The sequence below is a fragment of the Rhinatrema bivittatum genome, chromosome 4 (assembly GCF_901001135.1).
Source record: "Rhinatrema bivittatum chromosome 4, aRhiBiv1.1, whole genome shotgun sequence".
Lineage (NCBI taxonomy): Eukaryota > Metazoa > Chordata > Amphibia > Gymnophiona > Rhinatrematidae > Rhinatrema > Rhinatrema bivittatum.
In genome coordinates this window covers 241,148,887-241,165,410 of record NC_042618.1, presented here as the reverse complement: position 1 = coordinate 241,165,410, position 16,524 = coordinate 241,148,887, and the positions used below count along the sequence as shown (strand labels likewise).

Here is a 16,524-nt window from a genome sequence, read left to right as displayed (position 1 = left end):
ATGCTGGGTTCCATTCTTAATAAAGAATTAAGATTCTTTATTAAGATTCTTTATTATGAATCTTAACCTTATATATATGAATAGGTGGAAACTTCGGCTTTTGTTGTTTTGTGAATTCATAATCTCTCCCAGACACTAGGAGCTCCATATTCAAAAGACTTATGAGGGTAAAACCAACTTTAACTTGCAAACATTTGGCCCTTTAAAAATATACCCCCTTTGTCTGGGTAAGTTTATCCACACAGAAAAATTTATCTGGATAAAAAGGGATGGGGTTAACATATTTTGCTAGATAGCGCCATACTGAATGCTATCCAGCTAGAATTTGTGCTAACAATTTGATTCGCACAAATAGCAGGCCTAAAGTTATCCAATCCACTTTATCCAGACAACTATACCCGGATATTCAGCAGAATACTTATCTGGATAAGCTCCACTGAATATCTAGATAAAATTATGCGGATAACTTACCACTTGCTAATTTTCTAAATATGGACCTCTAGATCAACTGCACAAAATACAAATAACCCATTTCTCAACAAATCTCACACTTGGTCTTCTATTAATCAAGGTGGCATTCTAAGCAGAAAAATAAATATTACATTTTGCGCAGTCAGTTGAATTTGGCCCAGCGCTATAGATGCTACTTACTCCAGAAGCAGTAGGGTAAGCTGGTCTTGGCAGACCTGACAGTGTCATCTTGGTATGGAAGGCAGTGGCGGAGATGATTTGTGCTGAGGACATGTTAGCCATGCTCTGCAGGGCTTTATCTTTAGCTGCTTGATCCTAGAGCGAGGGAAGACATAACATTTTTGTTTTCAGGGGAACTCAGCTATGAGTACATCAAAGCAGAAGTCTCATTCTGAATGATAAACCAGCTACTTCAGACACATCATGGGCTATATTTTCAAAGATTTACGGATCAAAAATTCAATAGTGGAAAAAAATATAAATCAATCAAAAATGTATTCATAACCCACCTTTCCTAGGGAACTCAAGTTCTTGTACAACAGTAAAAATCCAGCAAAGTCAAAGGCAGTTAAAACAAACATTAAAAAGTAAAACTAGCAATAACAGCATAAACTCAGAAAATTATTTACAAAATAAAATAAAAGCAGCCTATTTCACTGAAATAAGTAAATAGAAATAGCAGGATAAAATTAATAAATATAAAATGAGACATCCAATAAAATAACAAACAGCAAAGTCAGAACATATATCATAAAGCCTATAAAAAAAACTAGAACTGACAAAAAGAATAAAATAAAAGCAATATAAATAATATCAATAGGTGCAAAAATGTAAAAGTAAACCTGATACTAGATTAAGGGAAGGCAACTCTGATCCTCAAGTGACCTAAACAGGTTTGGTTATCAGAATATCCACAATGAATATGCATAAGATATATATGCATATAATGGAAGCAGTTCAGATTTGTTATGGATAGCCTGACAACCAGACTAGTTTCTCCAGGACCAGAGTTACTTACCCCCGTACTAAATATAATGAAAGATCATTTGAATCCCAGTGTTAAAAGACAAGTTTTTATCCATTTCTGAAAGCTCAGATAGTTATCAGTGAGGTGAAATTCCCCTGAAATAGAATTCCAGAGGGAGTAGCCACATATGAAAAATTTCTACCCTGAGTTGAACGTAAAGACCATGTAAAACCATATCGGATTAAATTTAGATTCTCTAAAAAAAAAAAAAAAGTATTCATATATTGCTGGACCAATGATTATATGTGACTCCTAATAGCAGCATGCAAAAGCCTCAAAATGTTTTGAGTTGCCTTGGGGTGGTATGAAGTTCTTGTTTAACTTAATCAAAATGTTGGTAGTTCTATGTTTCATACCATAGTAAAAACTGGTGCTCCCTTGATGTTCTGTTTATTCTTACTGGATACATCAATATGGGTTGTGGACTATAGATATTGTGAATTATTCAGTTTTTCATATCATAATCCCTTTCTTTGACCAATACTTTGGATATAGCATCTTTTTTTATCAATACAGTCAAACCATGATTAATGAAACATAGAAACATAGAAGTGACAGCAGAAGAAGACCATACGGCCCATCCAGTCTGCCCAGCAAGCTTTCACAGTTATTTTTCTCATACTTATCTGTTACTCTGACCGCTGAGGTCAGGGCCCTTATTGGTAATTTTTTGGTTCTAATTTACCTTCCACCCCTGCCATTGATGTAGAGAGCAGTGCTAGAGCTGCATAAAAGTGAAGTATCAAGCCTAATTGGTTAGGGGTAGTAACCGCCGCAATAAGCAAGTTACTCCCACGCCTATTTGTTTACCCAGCCTGTGCAATTTAGTCCTTGTTGGTTGTCTTAATATAAATCCTCTTTTCTTCATTCCCCCTGCCATTGAAGCAGTGAGCTGCGCTGTATATGTATTCAAAGTGAAGTATCAGGTTTAATTGATTAGGGGTAGTAACCGCCGCAACAAGAAAGCTACTCCCACGCTTATTTGTGAATGCAAATCCTTTGTCCCACATTTCTTCTTCCCGTTGAAGCATAGAGCAGTGTTGGAGTCGCATTAACCGTGTGTATGTTTATTGAATAAGGGTATTAATCACCAGGAAGTAGCCGTCATTCCCGCAAGCCACCCCCATGCCTCTTCTCTTCATTCACATCCTCGAGACTTTATGGATCCACAGTCTTTATCCCACGCCCCTTTGAAATCCTTCACAGTTTACTCTTCACCACTTTCTCCGGAAGGGCATTCCAGGCATCCACCACCCTCTCTGTGAAGAAATACTTCCTGACATTGGTTCTGAGTCTTCCTCCCTGGAGTTTTAAATCATGACCTCTGGATCTTCTGATTTTTTTGTAATAGAAAAGGTTTGTCGTTGACTTTGGATCATTAAAACCTTTCAAGTATCTAAAGGTCTGTTTCATATCACCTCTGCTCCTCCTTTCCTCCAGGGTGTACATATTTAGAATCTTTAATCTCTCTTCATAAGGCATTCGATGAAGACCATACACCTTATTGGTCGCCCTTCTCTGGACCGCCTCCATCCTGTCTCTGTCCCTTCGGAGATACGGTCTCCAGAACTGAGCACAGTACTCCAGGTGAGGCCTCACCAAGGACCTGTACAAGGGGATAATCACTTCCCTTTTCTTACTCGATATTCCTCTATGCAGCCCAGCATTCTTCTGGCTTTAGCTATCGCCTAGTCACATTGTTTCACAGACTTCAGATCGTTAGACACTATCACCCCAGGGTCTCTCTCCTGCTCCGTGCACAACAGTCCTTCACCCCCCATCAAATACATTTCTTTTGGATTTCCACACTCCATATGCATGACTCTGCACTTCTTGGCATTGAATCTCAGCTGCCATATCTTCGACCACTCTTCCAGCTTCCTTAAATCACGTCTCATTCTCTCCACTCCTTCCGGCGTGTCCTGCAGATCTTAGTATCAAACTCAAATAGATAAACCTTACCTTCTATCCCGTCTGCGATGTCGCTCACGAAGATATTGAACAGGACCGGTCCCAACACTTACACCTGTGAAAAAATGTACTGCGGTTTCCAGAGTGCAATTTCTTTTAAAGGAAATTCAGCTTTTGGATATCCGGAGGTTATTGCAACCAGGTCAGTTGGATTTCTTTTTTTTTTTTTTACTGAGCCTCACAACTGTTATTCTCATATTGATTATTTCTTAGTTTCAAAATCTTTGTTTTCTCAAATTTCACAGGCCGAAATAGGTGCAATCGTTTCATCAGATCACATCCCAGTGTCGCTACAGTGGCTGGATGGGATACCACAGTTCAAAGTGTTTTAAGTGGCATTTTAAGTCCATATTGATATTATGATAACACATTTAAAGACCATTTTCAGGCAAAGTGGCAGGAGTATATAGAATTTAATGATACCCCAGACATTGCTCCTGTTGTGTTTTGGGCAGTGGGGAAAGCTGTGCTTAGAGGAGAAATTGTCAAGTATGTTGCTCAAAAGAATAAGATACGAGACGCTGAGATCTGCATTTAAATAAACACTTAGGGGCGGATTTTCAGAGCCCTGCTCGCCTAAATCCGCCCAAAACCGGGCGGATTTAGGCGAGCAGGGCCCTGCGCGCCGGTGAGCCTATTTTACATAGGCCTACCGGCGCGCGCAGAGCCCCGGGACTCGCGTAAGTCCCGGGGTTCTCCGAGGGGGGCGTGTCGGGGGCGGGCCCGGTCGTTGCGGCGTTTCGGGGGCGTGTTGGCAGCGTTTTGGGGGCGGGTACGGGGGCGTGGCTACAGCCCGGGGCGGTCCGGGGGCGTGGCCGCGCCCTCCGTACCCGCCCCCAGGTCGCGGCCCGGCACGCAAGAGGCCCGCTGGCGCGCGGGGATTTACTTCTCCCTCCGGGAGGTGTAAATCCCCGGAGAAAGGTAAGGGGGGGTGTAGACAGGGCCGGGCGGGTGGGTTAGATAGAGGAAGGGAGGGGAAGATGAGGGGAGGGCGTTAGAGGATTCCCTCCAAGGCCGCTCCGATTTCGGAGCGGCCTTGGAGGGAACGGGGGTAGGCAGCGCGGCTCGGCGCGCGCCGGCTATACAGAATTCATAGCCTTGCGCGCGCCGATCCAGGATTTTAGTGGATACGCGCGGCTCCGCGCGTATCTACTAAAATCCAGCGTACTTTTGCTTGCGCCTGATGCGCCAGCAAAAGTATGCCTATTCGCGTTTTTTGAAAATCTACCCCTTAGCCTCACTTAAATCTGCGCATATGAGTAATTTGTTGGTTGAAACTAAATCCAAACTGGCAGATATTAGGAAAACTTTAAATCAGCTATTACACTAAAGAACTATTAGATTGGAACAAAACTTCCTAACAAGTTATTTCACTGATAGTAATAAAGCTAGCAAGCTGCCAAACCATAACATCATATATATGCTCTACGCCATAAACAAGGGATAAGCTCTTTCTGCTTCAAACAGCACACTGACAAGGCTTTCGGAAGAGCTGTGCTGTTTAAAGCAGAGAGAGCATCATTTACAGAGGTTCCCCTGAAGCAGAAAGAAGGTTTTGAAACATGGTGGCCGTGTCAGGATTTTATTAAATAAGAAACAGAAGGATTTTGGAAGATTAGTGTTGAAATTCTTTTCCTGTATTGAGCACTTTGATATTTTTATTGCAAGATACTAAAATGCAGAAAAAGAGGGTAGTTTTAGGATGGAAACCAATGAGGCTAAGCAATGATGCAAGAACATTTTACAGTGATTGAAGCTCTTGATTTGTGATGGTTTCTCACCTCATAGAATTGGATTTTCTTATATAAATGAAGTTTGTCTTGAGGGCTGTACAGGTGGATTTTCATGTGAATTTTTGACACTACTGACCCACAGTGTGTGTGTGTGTGTGGGGGGGGGAGTTCAAATAGATCAATTGTATATCATTATATAAGCTCTTTGGGGAATGCTCTTTGGGGAATGCACTATGGGGTAGATTTTCAAAAACGGCGCGTTGGCGTACTTTTGTTGGCGCTCCAGGCGCCAACAAAAGTACGCGGGATTTTAGTAGATACGCGCGTAGCCGCGCGTATCCGCTAAAATCCTGGATCGGCGCGCGCAAGGCTACCGATTCCGTGTAGCCGGTGCGTGCCGAGCCGCGCAGCCTACCTCCGTTCCCTCCGAGGCCGCTCCGAAATCGGAGCGGCCTCGGAGGGAATTCGCTAACGCCCTCCCCTCACCTTCCCCTCCCTTCCTCTACCTAACCCACCCCCCCCCCCCCGGCCCTGTCTAACCCCCCCCCTACCTTTGTTGGGGGATTTACGCCTCCCAGAGGGAGAAGTAAATCCCCGCGCGCCAGCGGGCCGCTGGCGCGCCTAGACACAACCCAGGGGCAGTTCCGGAGGGCGCGGCCACGCCCCCGGACCGCCCGGGCCGAAACCACGCCCCGGGCCCGCCCCCGAAACGCCACGTCCCGCCCCGAAAACGGTGCGCCGCTCGGCCCCGCCCCCGACATGCCCCCCTCGGAAAACCCCAGGACTTACGCGAGTCCCGGGGCTCTGCGCGCGCCGGTAGGCCTATTGAACATAGGCGCACCGGCGAGCAGGGCTCTTAAAATCCCCCCCTATATGTACAACTGTCTTTTGCTTTTACCTCATGCTTTTCCTGATTAGCCTCTCTGTGCGTAAAAGCTGGGAGAGCAGGTAGCAGCAAAACTGTTGGCCAGGCAGGAGCTGCATGAGAGCAGTGTAACAGAGGAATGGCGGGCTTTATGCATTGAAATGAGACAAAGCTGGAGAAGCATGAGACAACAGTGATAAATAGTTAAAATTCTACTGTAAAAATGCCTGTCCCAAAGAGCTTACATAGCAATAGACAGTTGTACAACAGTGGTGACATATTCTAAGTCACTGCCCTTAAGAGAAAAGCTTTCTTCACTCTATGCCTGTCTAGAGTGCCTTTTCAGTTATACGCACACAACTCATGTTTAATGTGCACGGTTTTGTATTAGTGTGCTTTTCTTTTGGTTTTTATTTGTTTTTTACAGTGTATGCATGCCACTAATTTACTGCATCATGAGTTAACTCATTTTGTAGACATGAGGAAAGAAAACATGCAATAAAATTTAGTGTACGTTTTTCACTCATGTTATCTTGCATTGGCCCCCATGATAGTAAAGTCCTCACTCCACCAAAGAGTGAACTTTTTTTTTCTTTACTTTTCTCTGCTCTTCCTCAGGAGGCCAAGAAGAAACTTCATGAAGCCAGTCACCATGTGAAGCACTGGAGTGTTCAGTCTTATGCAGCTCATCCCACCAGGGTGTCCAGAGGTGGGGGTTAGAGGTTAGCATAGAAGAGGGCTGAGGGCAGGGAAAAGTAGGATTAAATGGACAATTTTCTCAGTGGAAGGGAGTGGGCAGTGGAGTGCCTCAGGGATCGGTATTGGGTCCCGTACTTTTCAATATATTTATAAATGGTCTGGAAAGAAATACGACAAGTGAGGTAATCAAATTTGCAGATGATACAAAATTGTTCAGAATAGTTAAATCACAAGCAGATTGTGATAAATTGCAGGAAGACCTTGTGAGACTGGAAAATTGGGCATCCAAATGGCAGATGAAATTTAATGTGGATAAGTGCAAGGTGATGCATATAGGGAAAAATAACCCATGCTATAGTTACACAATGTTAGGTTCCATATTAGGTGCTACTACCCAAGAAAGAGATCTAGGCGTCATAGTGGATAACACATTGAAATCGGCGGTTCAGTGTGCTGCGACTGTCAAAAAAGCAAACAGAATGTTGGGAATTATTAGAAAGGGAATGGTGAATAAAACGGAAAATATCATAATGCCTCTGTATTGCTCCATGGTGAGACCGCACCTTGAATACTGTGTACAATTCTGGTCGCCGCATCTCAAAAAAGATATAATTGCGTTGGAGAAGGTACAGAGAAGGGCTACCAAAATGATAAGGGGGATGGAACAGCTCCCCTATGAGGAAAGACTAAAAAGGTTAGGACTTTTCAGCTTGGAGAAGAGACGGCTGAGGGGGGATATGATAGAGGTGTTTAAAATCATGAGAGGTCTAGAATGGGTAGATGTGAATCGGTTATTTACTCTTTCGAATAATAGAAAGACTAGGGGGCACGCCATTAAATTAGCATGTGGCACATTTAAAACTAATCGGAGAAAGTTCTTTTTCACTCAATGCACAATTAAGCTCTGGAATTTGTTGCCAGGGGATGTGGTCAGTGCAGTTAATGTAGCTGTGTTTAAAAAAGGATTGGATAAGTTCTTGGAGGAGAAGTCCATTACCTGTTATTAATTAAGTTGACTTAGAAAATAGCCACTGCTATTACTAGCAACAGTAGCATGGGATAGATTTATTTTTTGGGTAATTGCCAGGTTCTTGTGGCCTGGTTTGGCCTCTGTTGGAAACAGGATGCTGGGCTTGATGGACCCTTGGTCTGACCCAGCATGGCATGTTCTTATGTTTTTTTTATGGTGTTTTAGGGCCTGGTGTAATATATGCATTCAATAACAGCCACAAATAATATTGTTCTACGGGACCTCATCCTTCCAGTCCTTTTGTTCCTTCTGTCCAGAAGGTGTGCTGATAGGGAGGCTCTCCAATAATTACAGATGACCTTTTCAACCAACTTATGAACATTTTAGCATGAATCTTGTAACACCTTCCACTGCCAGATACTTTGTGAACTAAAATAAAACCATGCAAAAAAGACACACAGAACTTGCCATACTGTGACAGCACTAACTCCCAGAATTCAAACGGCATCAACCCTTCCTAGTAAAAGGCAATATTGTCTTTTTTTTTTATATTTAAACATTTTTTATTGACAGAACGTACAAAAGACCAAAAACATTGCCAATTCCACAGTGTAAAGAAATAACTTATAATACAGCAACATATACACTATGGGGCGGATTTTAAAAGGAGCGCGAATAGCCTACTTTTATTTGCGCTCCAGGCGCAAACAAAAGTACGCTGGATTTTAGTAGATACGCGCTGAGCCGCGCGTATCTGCTAAAAACCTGGATCGGCGCGCGCAAGGCTATGGATTTTGTATAGCCGGCGCGCGCCGAGCCGCGCAGCCTACCCCCGTTCCCTCCCCTCACCTTCCCCTCCCTTCCCCTACCTAACCCACCCGCCCGGCCCTGTCTAAACCCCCCCCTTACCTTTGTCGGGGGATTTACGCCTCCCTCTGGGAGGCGTAAATCCCGGCGCGCCAGCGGGCCTCTTGCGCGCCGGGCCGCGACCTGGGGGCGGGTACGGAGGGCGCGGCCACGCCCCCGGACCGCCCCGGGCCGTAGCCACGCCCCCGTACCTGCCCCCAAAACGCTGCCGACACGCCCCCGAAACGCTGCGACGACCGGGCCCGCCCCTGACACGCCCCTGACACGCCCCCCTCAGAGAACCCCGGGACTTACGCGACTCCCGGGGCTCTGCGCGCGCCGGTAGGCCTATGTAAAATAGGCTTCCCGGCGCGCAGGGCCCTGCTCGCCTAAATCCGCCCGGGTTTTGGCGGATTTAGGCGAGCAGGGCTCTGAAAATCCGCCCCTATGCATAATACTCTACTGTATATTGTCATCAGAAACACCAGATAAACAAGAGGAAATAAATGTATATAAGAAAATAAAAAACGTATTAGAAATAATTATTCTAATAAGACCTCTTTAGGGGGACCTATTTCGATACCAATATATGTATAGAAGAAAAAGTACTATCAATCAAGATTAACTCTTGAGACATTAACAATGGCATTGCATACATTAAGGAAGAACAGGAGACGATCTTTCTCAATTAGACAGAAACTTTCACAATGAGCATCCAGATAAGCCCAAGCCTTCTAGAGGGAGGCCTAAAGGAGGGGGTACTGTTATGGCCGCCAGCCGTGGCAAGCCACGACCGGGGCCGACCGTCATGGCCGCCGGCCGCGGCGGACCGCGGACGGGAGCAGCAACTCACCAAATTCATGGGGGAAACCCGGAGACTCCTGCAGGACGATCTTCTCGCGGCCTTGGCCACTGTCCTGGCCAGCCGTGGAGCCCAGCGGGGCTGCGATGACTCCTCCTCCTTCCTGGTCTCTTAGAGCCGTGCGCGCGGCTGAAGATTTGATTTAAAGGGGCCACGACAGGAAATGTCGTGGCTCCCTTCTGAGGGCTGTTTCCTCTTCCAGGGGTTTAAAAGGCAAGGTCTGCCTCTCAGACCTTGCCTTGGTATTAAGGTTCCTGCCTGAATGTGTTCCTGGCTCCTGGTTCTTCACTCTTCGTCCTGCTCTTCTCCCCTGCTCTGTGGATTGATTCTTGGCTTCTGACCTCTGGACGTGTCTTCTCCTGGCTTGATCCTGGTACGGCGTTGGATCTTTCTCCTGGCTTGATCCTGGTACGGCATTGGACCCTTCTCCTGGCTTGACCCCGGTACGGCTCTGGACCCTTCTTCGGCTTTTGACCCTGGACTGGACTCTGACCCCGCTGGTATATTGATTCTCGGACCGGCTTGGACTCTTCCTCGACTCCGTCCTCAGACTGTCATGACCTGCTGGAGGCGCCAGCCATCTGGAACCCACGACCTGCAGGAGGCGCCTGCATCCAGACCTTCTACAGTCTTCAGAGGAGTCGCCTAAGTCCCAGCAGCCGGACCCCTACGGGCTCCACCTGGGGGGGGTCGCGTGCTTCCAGGGTGAAGTCTTCTAGCAAGCCTCTACAGTCCAAGAGGCCTCGCCCTTCGACGGTAGCCATCTACCTCGAAACAAGGGTCCACTATCATAACAATAGGTCACAGGGGAACCTGTGGAATCTTTCTTTTAGTGCCCCTGCTAGAGTGTGCCGGGGGGGAAAGAAAATCCCTTTTTGTTCTCTTTTCATTTAGGGAGGTGGGGCATCCTTTGGCTGCCCCGCCCCCTTCCTGGGTCTTGAAAATAAGTCCCTCCTCTGCCTCCAACAATCTCCTCCTCTGCCCCCATCAGCCTCAAATGGTCTCTCCCACCAGCCAGTGAGGTCATAATGAGAGCAGGAGGCTTATAAAAGGCAGAGCTGCCTGGGCTCAGTGGCATTTCACAGGAGGACAGCAAGCAGTGAGCATCTCTCCTGACTTTGGCTCTCAGAAGACTGAAGGATCTGAAGATTCTAGAATAGAAATCAAACAAAAGAACCTAGGTGGACTACCTGCAGGTAAGTGGTGTAGTGGTGAAGAGTGGATATAGGTCACAGGGGAACCTGTGGCCTCTTTCTTTTACTGCCCCCACTATATTGTGCCGGGAGAAATAATAATCCCTTTTAGTTCTCTTTTCATTTAGGGAGGTGGGGTATCCATTGGCTGCCCCGCCCCCTTCCTGGGTCTGGAAAACAAGTCCTTCCTCTGCCTCCATCAGTCTCCTCCTCTGCCTCCATCAAATGGTGTCTCCCACAGCCAATTAAGTCATGACAGCAGGAGGCTTACAAAAGGCAGAGCTGCCTGGGCTCAGTGGCATTTCACAGGAGGGCAGCAAGTAGTGAGTATCTTTCCTGGCTTTGACTCTCAGAAGACTGAAGGACCTGAAGATTCTAGAATAGAAGTCAAGCAACAGAACGAAGGTGGACTACCTGCAGGTAAGTGGTGTAGTGGTGAAGAGTGGGTATAGGTCACAGGGGAAAATATGGCCTCTTTCTTTTAGTGCCCCTGCTAGAGTGTGATGGGAAGAAAGAAAATCCCTTTTTGTTCACTTTTCATTTAGGGAGGTGGGGCATCCTTTGGCTGCCCCACCCCCTTCCTGGGTCTTGAAAATAAGTCCCTCCTCTGCCTCCATCAGTCTCCTCCTCTGGCTCCATCAGCCTCAAATGGTCTCTTCCACCAGCCAGTGAGGTCATAATGACAGCAGGAGGCTCATAAAAGGCAGAGCTGCCTGGGCTCAGTGGCATTTCACAGGAGGGCAGCAGGCACTGAGCATCTTTCCTAGCTTTGGCTCTCAGAAGACTGAAGGACCTGAAGATTCTAGAATGGAAGTCAAGCAACAGAACAAAGGTGGACTACCTGCAGGTAAGTGGTGTAGTGGTGAAGAGTGGGTATAGGTCACAGGGGAAAATATGGCCTCTTTCTTTTAGTGCCCCTGCTAGAGTGTGATGGGAAGAAAGAAAATCCCTTTTTGTTCACTTTTCATTTAGGGAGGTGGGGCATCCTTTGGCTGCCCCACCCCCTTCCTGGGTCTTGAAAATAAGTCCCTCCTCTGCCTCCATCAGTCTCCTCCTCTGGCTCCATCAGCCTCAAATGGTCTCTTCCACCAGCCAGTGAGGTCATAATGACAGCAGGAGGCTCATAAAAGGCAGAGCTGCCTGGGCTCAGTGGCATTTCACAGGAGGGCAGCAGGCACTGAGCATCTTTCCTAGCTTTGGCTCTCAGAAGACTGAAGGACCTGAAGATTCTAGAATGGAAGTCAAGCAACAGAACAAAGGTGGACTACCTGCAGGTAAGTGGTGTAGTGGTGAAGAGTGGGTATAGGTCACAGGGGAACCTGTGGCCTCTCTCTTTTAGTGCCCCTGCTAGAGTGTTCCGGGGGGGAAGAAAATCCCTTTTTGCTCTCTTTTCATTTAGGGAGGTGGGGTACCCGTTGGCTGCCCCGCCCCCTTCCTGGGTCTTGAAAATAAGTCCCTCCTCTGCCTCCATCAGGCTCCTCCTCTGCCTCAAATGGTCTCTCCCACCAGTCTGTGAGGTCATAATGAAAGCAGGAGGCTTATAAAAGGCAGAGCTGCCTGGGCTCAGTGGCATTTCACAGGAGGACAGCAAGCAGTGAGCATCTTTCCTGGCTTTGGCTCTCAGAAGACTGAAGGACCTGAAGATTCTAGAATGGAAGTCAAGCTACAGAACCAAGTTGGACTACCTGCAGGTAAGTGGTGTAGTGGTGAAGAGTGGGTATAGGTCACAGGGGAACCTGTGGCCTCTTCCTTTTAGTGCGGGTCTTGAAAATAAGTTCCTCCTCTGCCTCCATCAGTCTCCTCCTCTGCCTCCATCAGGCTCCTCCTCTGCCTCAAATGGTCTCTCCCACCAGTCTGTGAGGTCATAATGAAAGCAGGAGGCTTATAAAAGGCAGAGCTGCCTGGGTTCAGTGGCATTTCACAGGAGGGCAGTAAGCAGTGTGCATCTCTTCTGGCTTTGGCTCTCAGAAGACTGAAGGACCTGAAGATTCTAGAATGGAAGTCAAACAACAGAACCAAGGTGGACTACCTGCAGGTAAGTGGTGTAGTGGTGAAGAGTGGATATACGTCACAGGCCAACCTGTGGCCTCTTTCTTTTACTGCCCCTACTAGATTGTGCCAGGGGAAATAATAATCCCTTTTAGTTCTCTTTTCATTTAGGGAGGTGGGGTATCCGTTGGCTGCCCCGCCCCCTTCCTGGGTATGGAAAATAAGTCCCTCCTCTGCCTCCATCAGTCTCCTCCTCTGCCTCCATCAGCCTCAAATGGTGCCTCCCACAGCCAATGAAGTCATGACAGCAGGAGGCTTATAAAAGGCAGAGCTGCCTGGGCTCAGTGGCCTTTCACAGGAGGGCAGCAAGCAGTGAGCATCTTTCCTGGCTTTGGCTCTCAGAAGACTGAAGGACCTGAAGATTCTAGAATGGAAGTCAAGCAGCAGAACCAAGGTGGACTACCTGCAGGTAAGTGGTGTAGTGGTGAAGAGTGGGTATATGTCACAGGCCATCCAGTGGCCTCTTTCTTTTACTGCCACAGCAAGAGTGTGCCGGAGGGAAAGAAAATCCCTTTTTGTTGTCTTTTCATTTAGGGAGGTGAGGCATCCTTTGGCTGCCCCGCCTCCTTCCTGGGTCTTGAAAATAAGTCCCTCCTCTGCCTCCGACAGTCTCCTCCTCTGCCTAAATCAGTCTCCTCCTCTGCCTTCATTGGCCTCAAATGGTCTCTCCTACCACCCAGTGAGGTCATAATGACAGCAGGAGGCTTATAAAAGGCAGAGCTGCCTGGGCTCAGTGGCATTTCACAGGAGGGCAGCAAGCAGCGAGCATCGCTCCTGGCTTTGGCTCTCAGAAGACTGAAGGACCTGAAGATTCTAGAATGGAAGTCAAGCAACAGAACCAAGATGCACCAATATCTAATACATGCTGTTTTCTTGGGCAACAATTGGCTTTATTTCCTGATGCTGCTAAGGCAACTTAACTGAGACTCTCAGTTAAGTTGCCTTAGCACAGGGGTGGGCAATTCCAGTCCTCGAGGGCCACAAACCTGTCGAGGTTTTAGGATATCCTAATGAATATGCATGACATAGATTTGCATACAACTGAGGCAGAGTGCATGCAAATCTCTCTCATGCATATTCATTAGGGATGTCCTGAAAACCAGACTGGTTTGTGGCCCTCGAGGACCGGGATTGCCCACCCCTGGCTTAGCAGCATCAGGAAATAAAGCCAATTGTTGCCCAAGAAAACATTTTCATAGTCCACACATGATCATGTTCCAAAGCAAACACAACTAATAGAGTAGCAGTGCCCTGAACTTTATCAGGGAATCTTGTAAAAAAAAAAAAAAAAAACTGTCAAATTTTCCAATTCGTCGACATGCAGAGAGGAAAAACCTCTAACATTCATGCTTGACCGAAAAGGTAAATAGAATGCTTTGGTAATAGGAGGAACCGAGTTATGAGGAACCTTAAGAATCTCAACATAAAATGTTCTTAACAATTTAACTGGAGAGACACTAGAGAATTTAGGAAAATTAAGTTTTTGCAAATTCAATTTTCTAGAATTATTCTCAAGAGCTTCCAATCTGCGTTGTGGAAATTCTTGACCTTTAATCAAGGACATATCACATTTCCCGAGAGAATCATATTGTTTCTCTAGGGAAGAGATATGTTCTGAGTTGCTTTTAATCACTTGATCATAACCAGAAACTTGGGTTTGAACTTGTGCAACAACTGAATTCACAATACCTAATTTAGACACCAAACACTGCTCTAAACCTTTAATAGCAATTCAAAGAGTTTCTAATGTTATCTGCGAAGGAGTCTCAAGAGCCGGAACTTCAGAACTGATTCCCATAGCCAGGTTCGCCAAAGTCTCGTTGGTACTCCCAGCCAAATCTTGAGACTCAATCAAAGCAAGCTCCCCCACCATGGTGATAGAGTTCTGAACCAGTTTAGGTTGTGGAGATACCTCCAAAGAACTTGCTGACACAACAGAATTAAATGATGGTGGTATGCGAGAATCAGGGCTGAGGGAGATGGAATTCCCAGAAAGGGTGGCTTGAGTATCCATGCCTAGCTGAACTAACCCTGAAGGAGTACTGGTGCAAAAGGACTGCATAAAGCCTTCGATCGACGGCTGAGTAAAGAAGGATGGTCCTGGAAGCATAGTTGGGGGAGGCGAACAGTTCCTTTCCTCTTTTTACCCATATGATCGATAGGGGCTGCAGATAAGGAAATAAATAAGAGAGGAACAGAGTCCTTACTTTGAGATGAGCCAAAGCTTCTCAAACAGATGTAAACAGGGAGGAAAGATGTTCAAAGCCACGCGCCCCTTTGGCACACGCAGCTTCGGCAGGGCACCGCCGAAGAGGCGTTTATGGTTCCTCCCGACGTCTCCCGATGATGACATCAGATGCCGGGCTCCAGCGGAAAAACCACTGCCGCTGCACAGCTAGAAAAAGGAACAAGTCCTTTGATGTTCCAGGGCTCACACAGAGCCCATCGCCGCTTCCTCCCTCTCTGAAGGACCCGGCAGGGCGCTGCTGAAGAGGCGTTTATGACATCAGACACCGGGCTCCAGCAGAAAGTCCATCGCCGCTGCACAGCCAAAAGGATCTTCTGGGGCTCACCCAGAGCCAATCACTGCTTCCTTCCTCTCTGCAGGTCCCGGCAGGGTGCCACTGAAGAAGCATTTTTATGGCTCCTCCCGACATCTCCCCATGAGGACGTCAGATGCCGGGCTCCAGCAGAAAAACCACTGCCGCTGCACATCCAGAAAAAGGAACAAGTCCTTTGATGTTCCAAGGCTCACCCAGAGCCAATCGCCATTTCCTCCTGTCTCTGCAGGTCCCCTAACTAAAATTGTAAGCGATTTACAACATATACATTCATGTACGATTCAGTGGGTACATGCTTTTTTTTTTTTTTTTTTTGCTTTTTTTTTAATTAGAGCTGCATACTTTCTACAGGCATTTTATAAAAGTACATGCACACATCTTACGTGTGAAGAAACGTGCGTGTAATTGCTGCAGTTTAGGCACAGTAGCAGGTATTTTATAAAGTATGCACATACTTTGCATGAAAATAATTTACTCATACATATTTCTGTCATCAGTTCGCCAACACCTCCACCAGTTTACCTAGACCCTCCACCACTTTATCCAGACCTCCCACCCAAAATCTGCATACAAAAGACAAGTGTGATTTCATTTCTGCGACTCAATTACAGGTTTGATAATGCATGCTTGTGTATCGTTTACAAAATACCAACTTGTGCGCGAACTTCCAGACCCCACCCTGTAATGCCATTTATTTATTTATTTTTTTGCTGGAACATGCATGCTTCAGGCTTTTACAAAATCCTACTTGCGCATGTATATGGCTTACAAGCATAATTTCCAATTTTATGCGCTGAAACCTTTTGAAAATTACCCCCTAAAAATGAAAGCAAAATCAGAAAAGGTACTGAACTTTTATCTGAGTTGAAGAGTTTTGAGGAACTGGAAGAAACAAGGTTTTTTGTTTTGTTTTTTTTTAAATATCCAGTTGCTTTGGAAAGCCTGAAACTGGAGGAAGTAAATGAAGCTGTCCAGTGCTGCCTTATTTGCCTCCAGCAGTTTTGCAGCTGAGAACAGATGCTCTCTCCCTGCAGGCAGCTGGGTCGAGCTCTCAGCACGGGCCTCGTCACAGCACAGTTCAGCTGTCCCCTGAACAGCAAGGCAGAACACGATAAGCCGATGGACCCAAATTGGTGTAGGGAACTGAACAACAAAGTCACCTAGGAGGACACTTGTTCTTGAAAGAAGGTGCCTTCTGGCACTTGCTGCCTTCTGTGGAAATAAAACCCAGCTCAATGCATTTTAACCATGCAAACGTACCTTCCATGTGTCTCAAC

At 46.5% G+C, this 16,524-nt stretch overlaps 1 protein-coding gene across 6 annotated transcripts in view; it reads right to left on the bottom strand.

Annotated features, from left to right (window-relative positions):
• Positions 1-16,524, bottom strand: part of TEAD4 (TEA domain transcription factor 4) — a 269,267-nt gene that overhangs the window by 80,531 nt on the left and 172,212 nt on the right. For all 6 annotated transcript variants that reach the window (XM_029599977.1, XM_029599972.1, XM_029599976.1 and 3 more), the window contains one exon: positions 652-786. In XM_029599977.1, the coding sequence (XP_029455837.1) occupies positions 652-786 (135 nt within the window). The remainder of the gene's footprint in view (positions 1-651; positions 787-16,524) is intronic.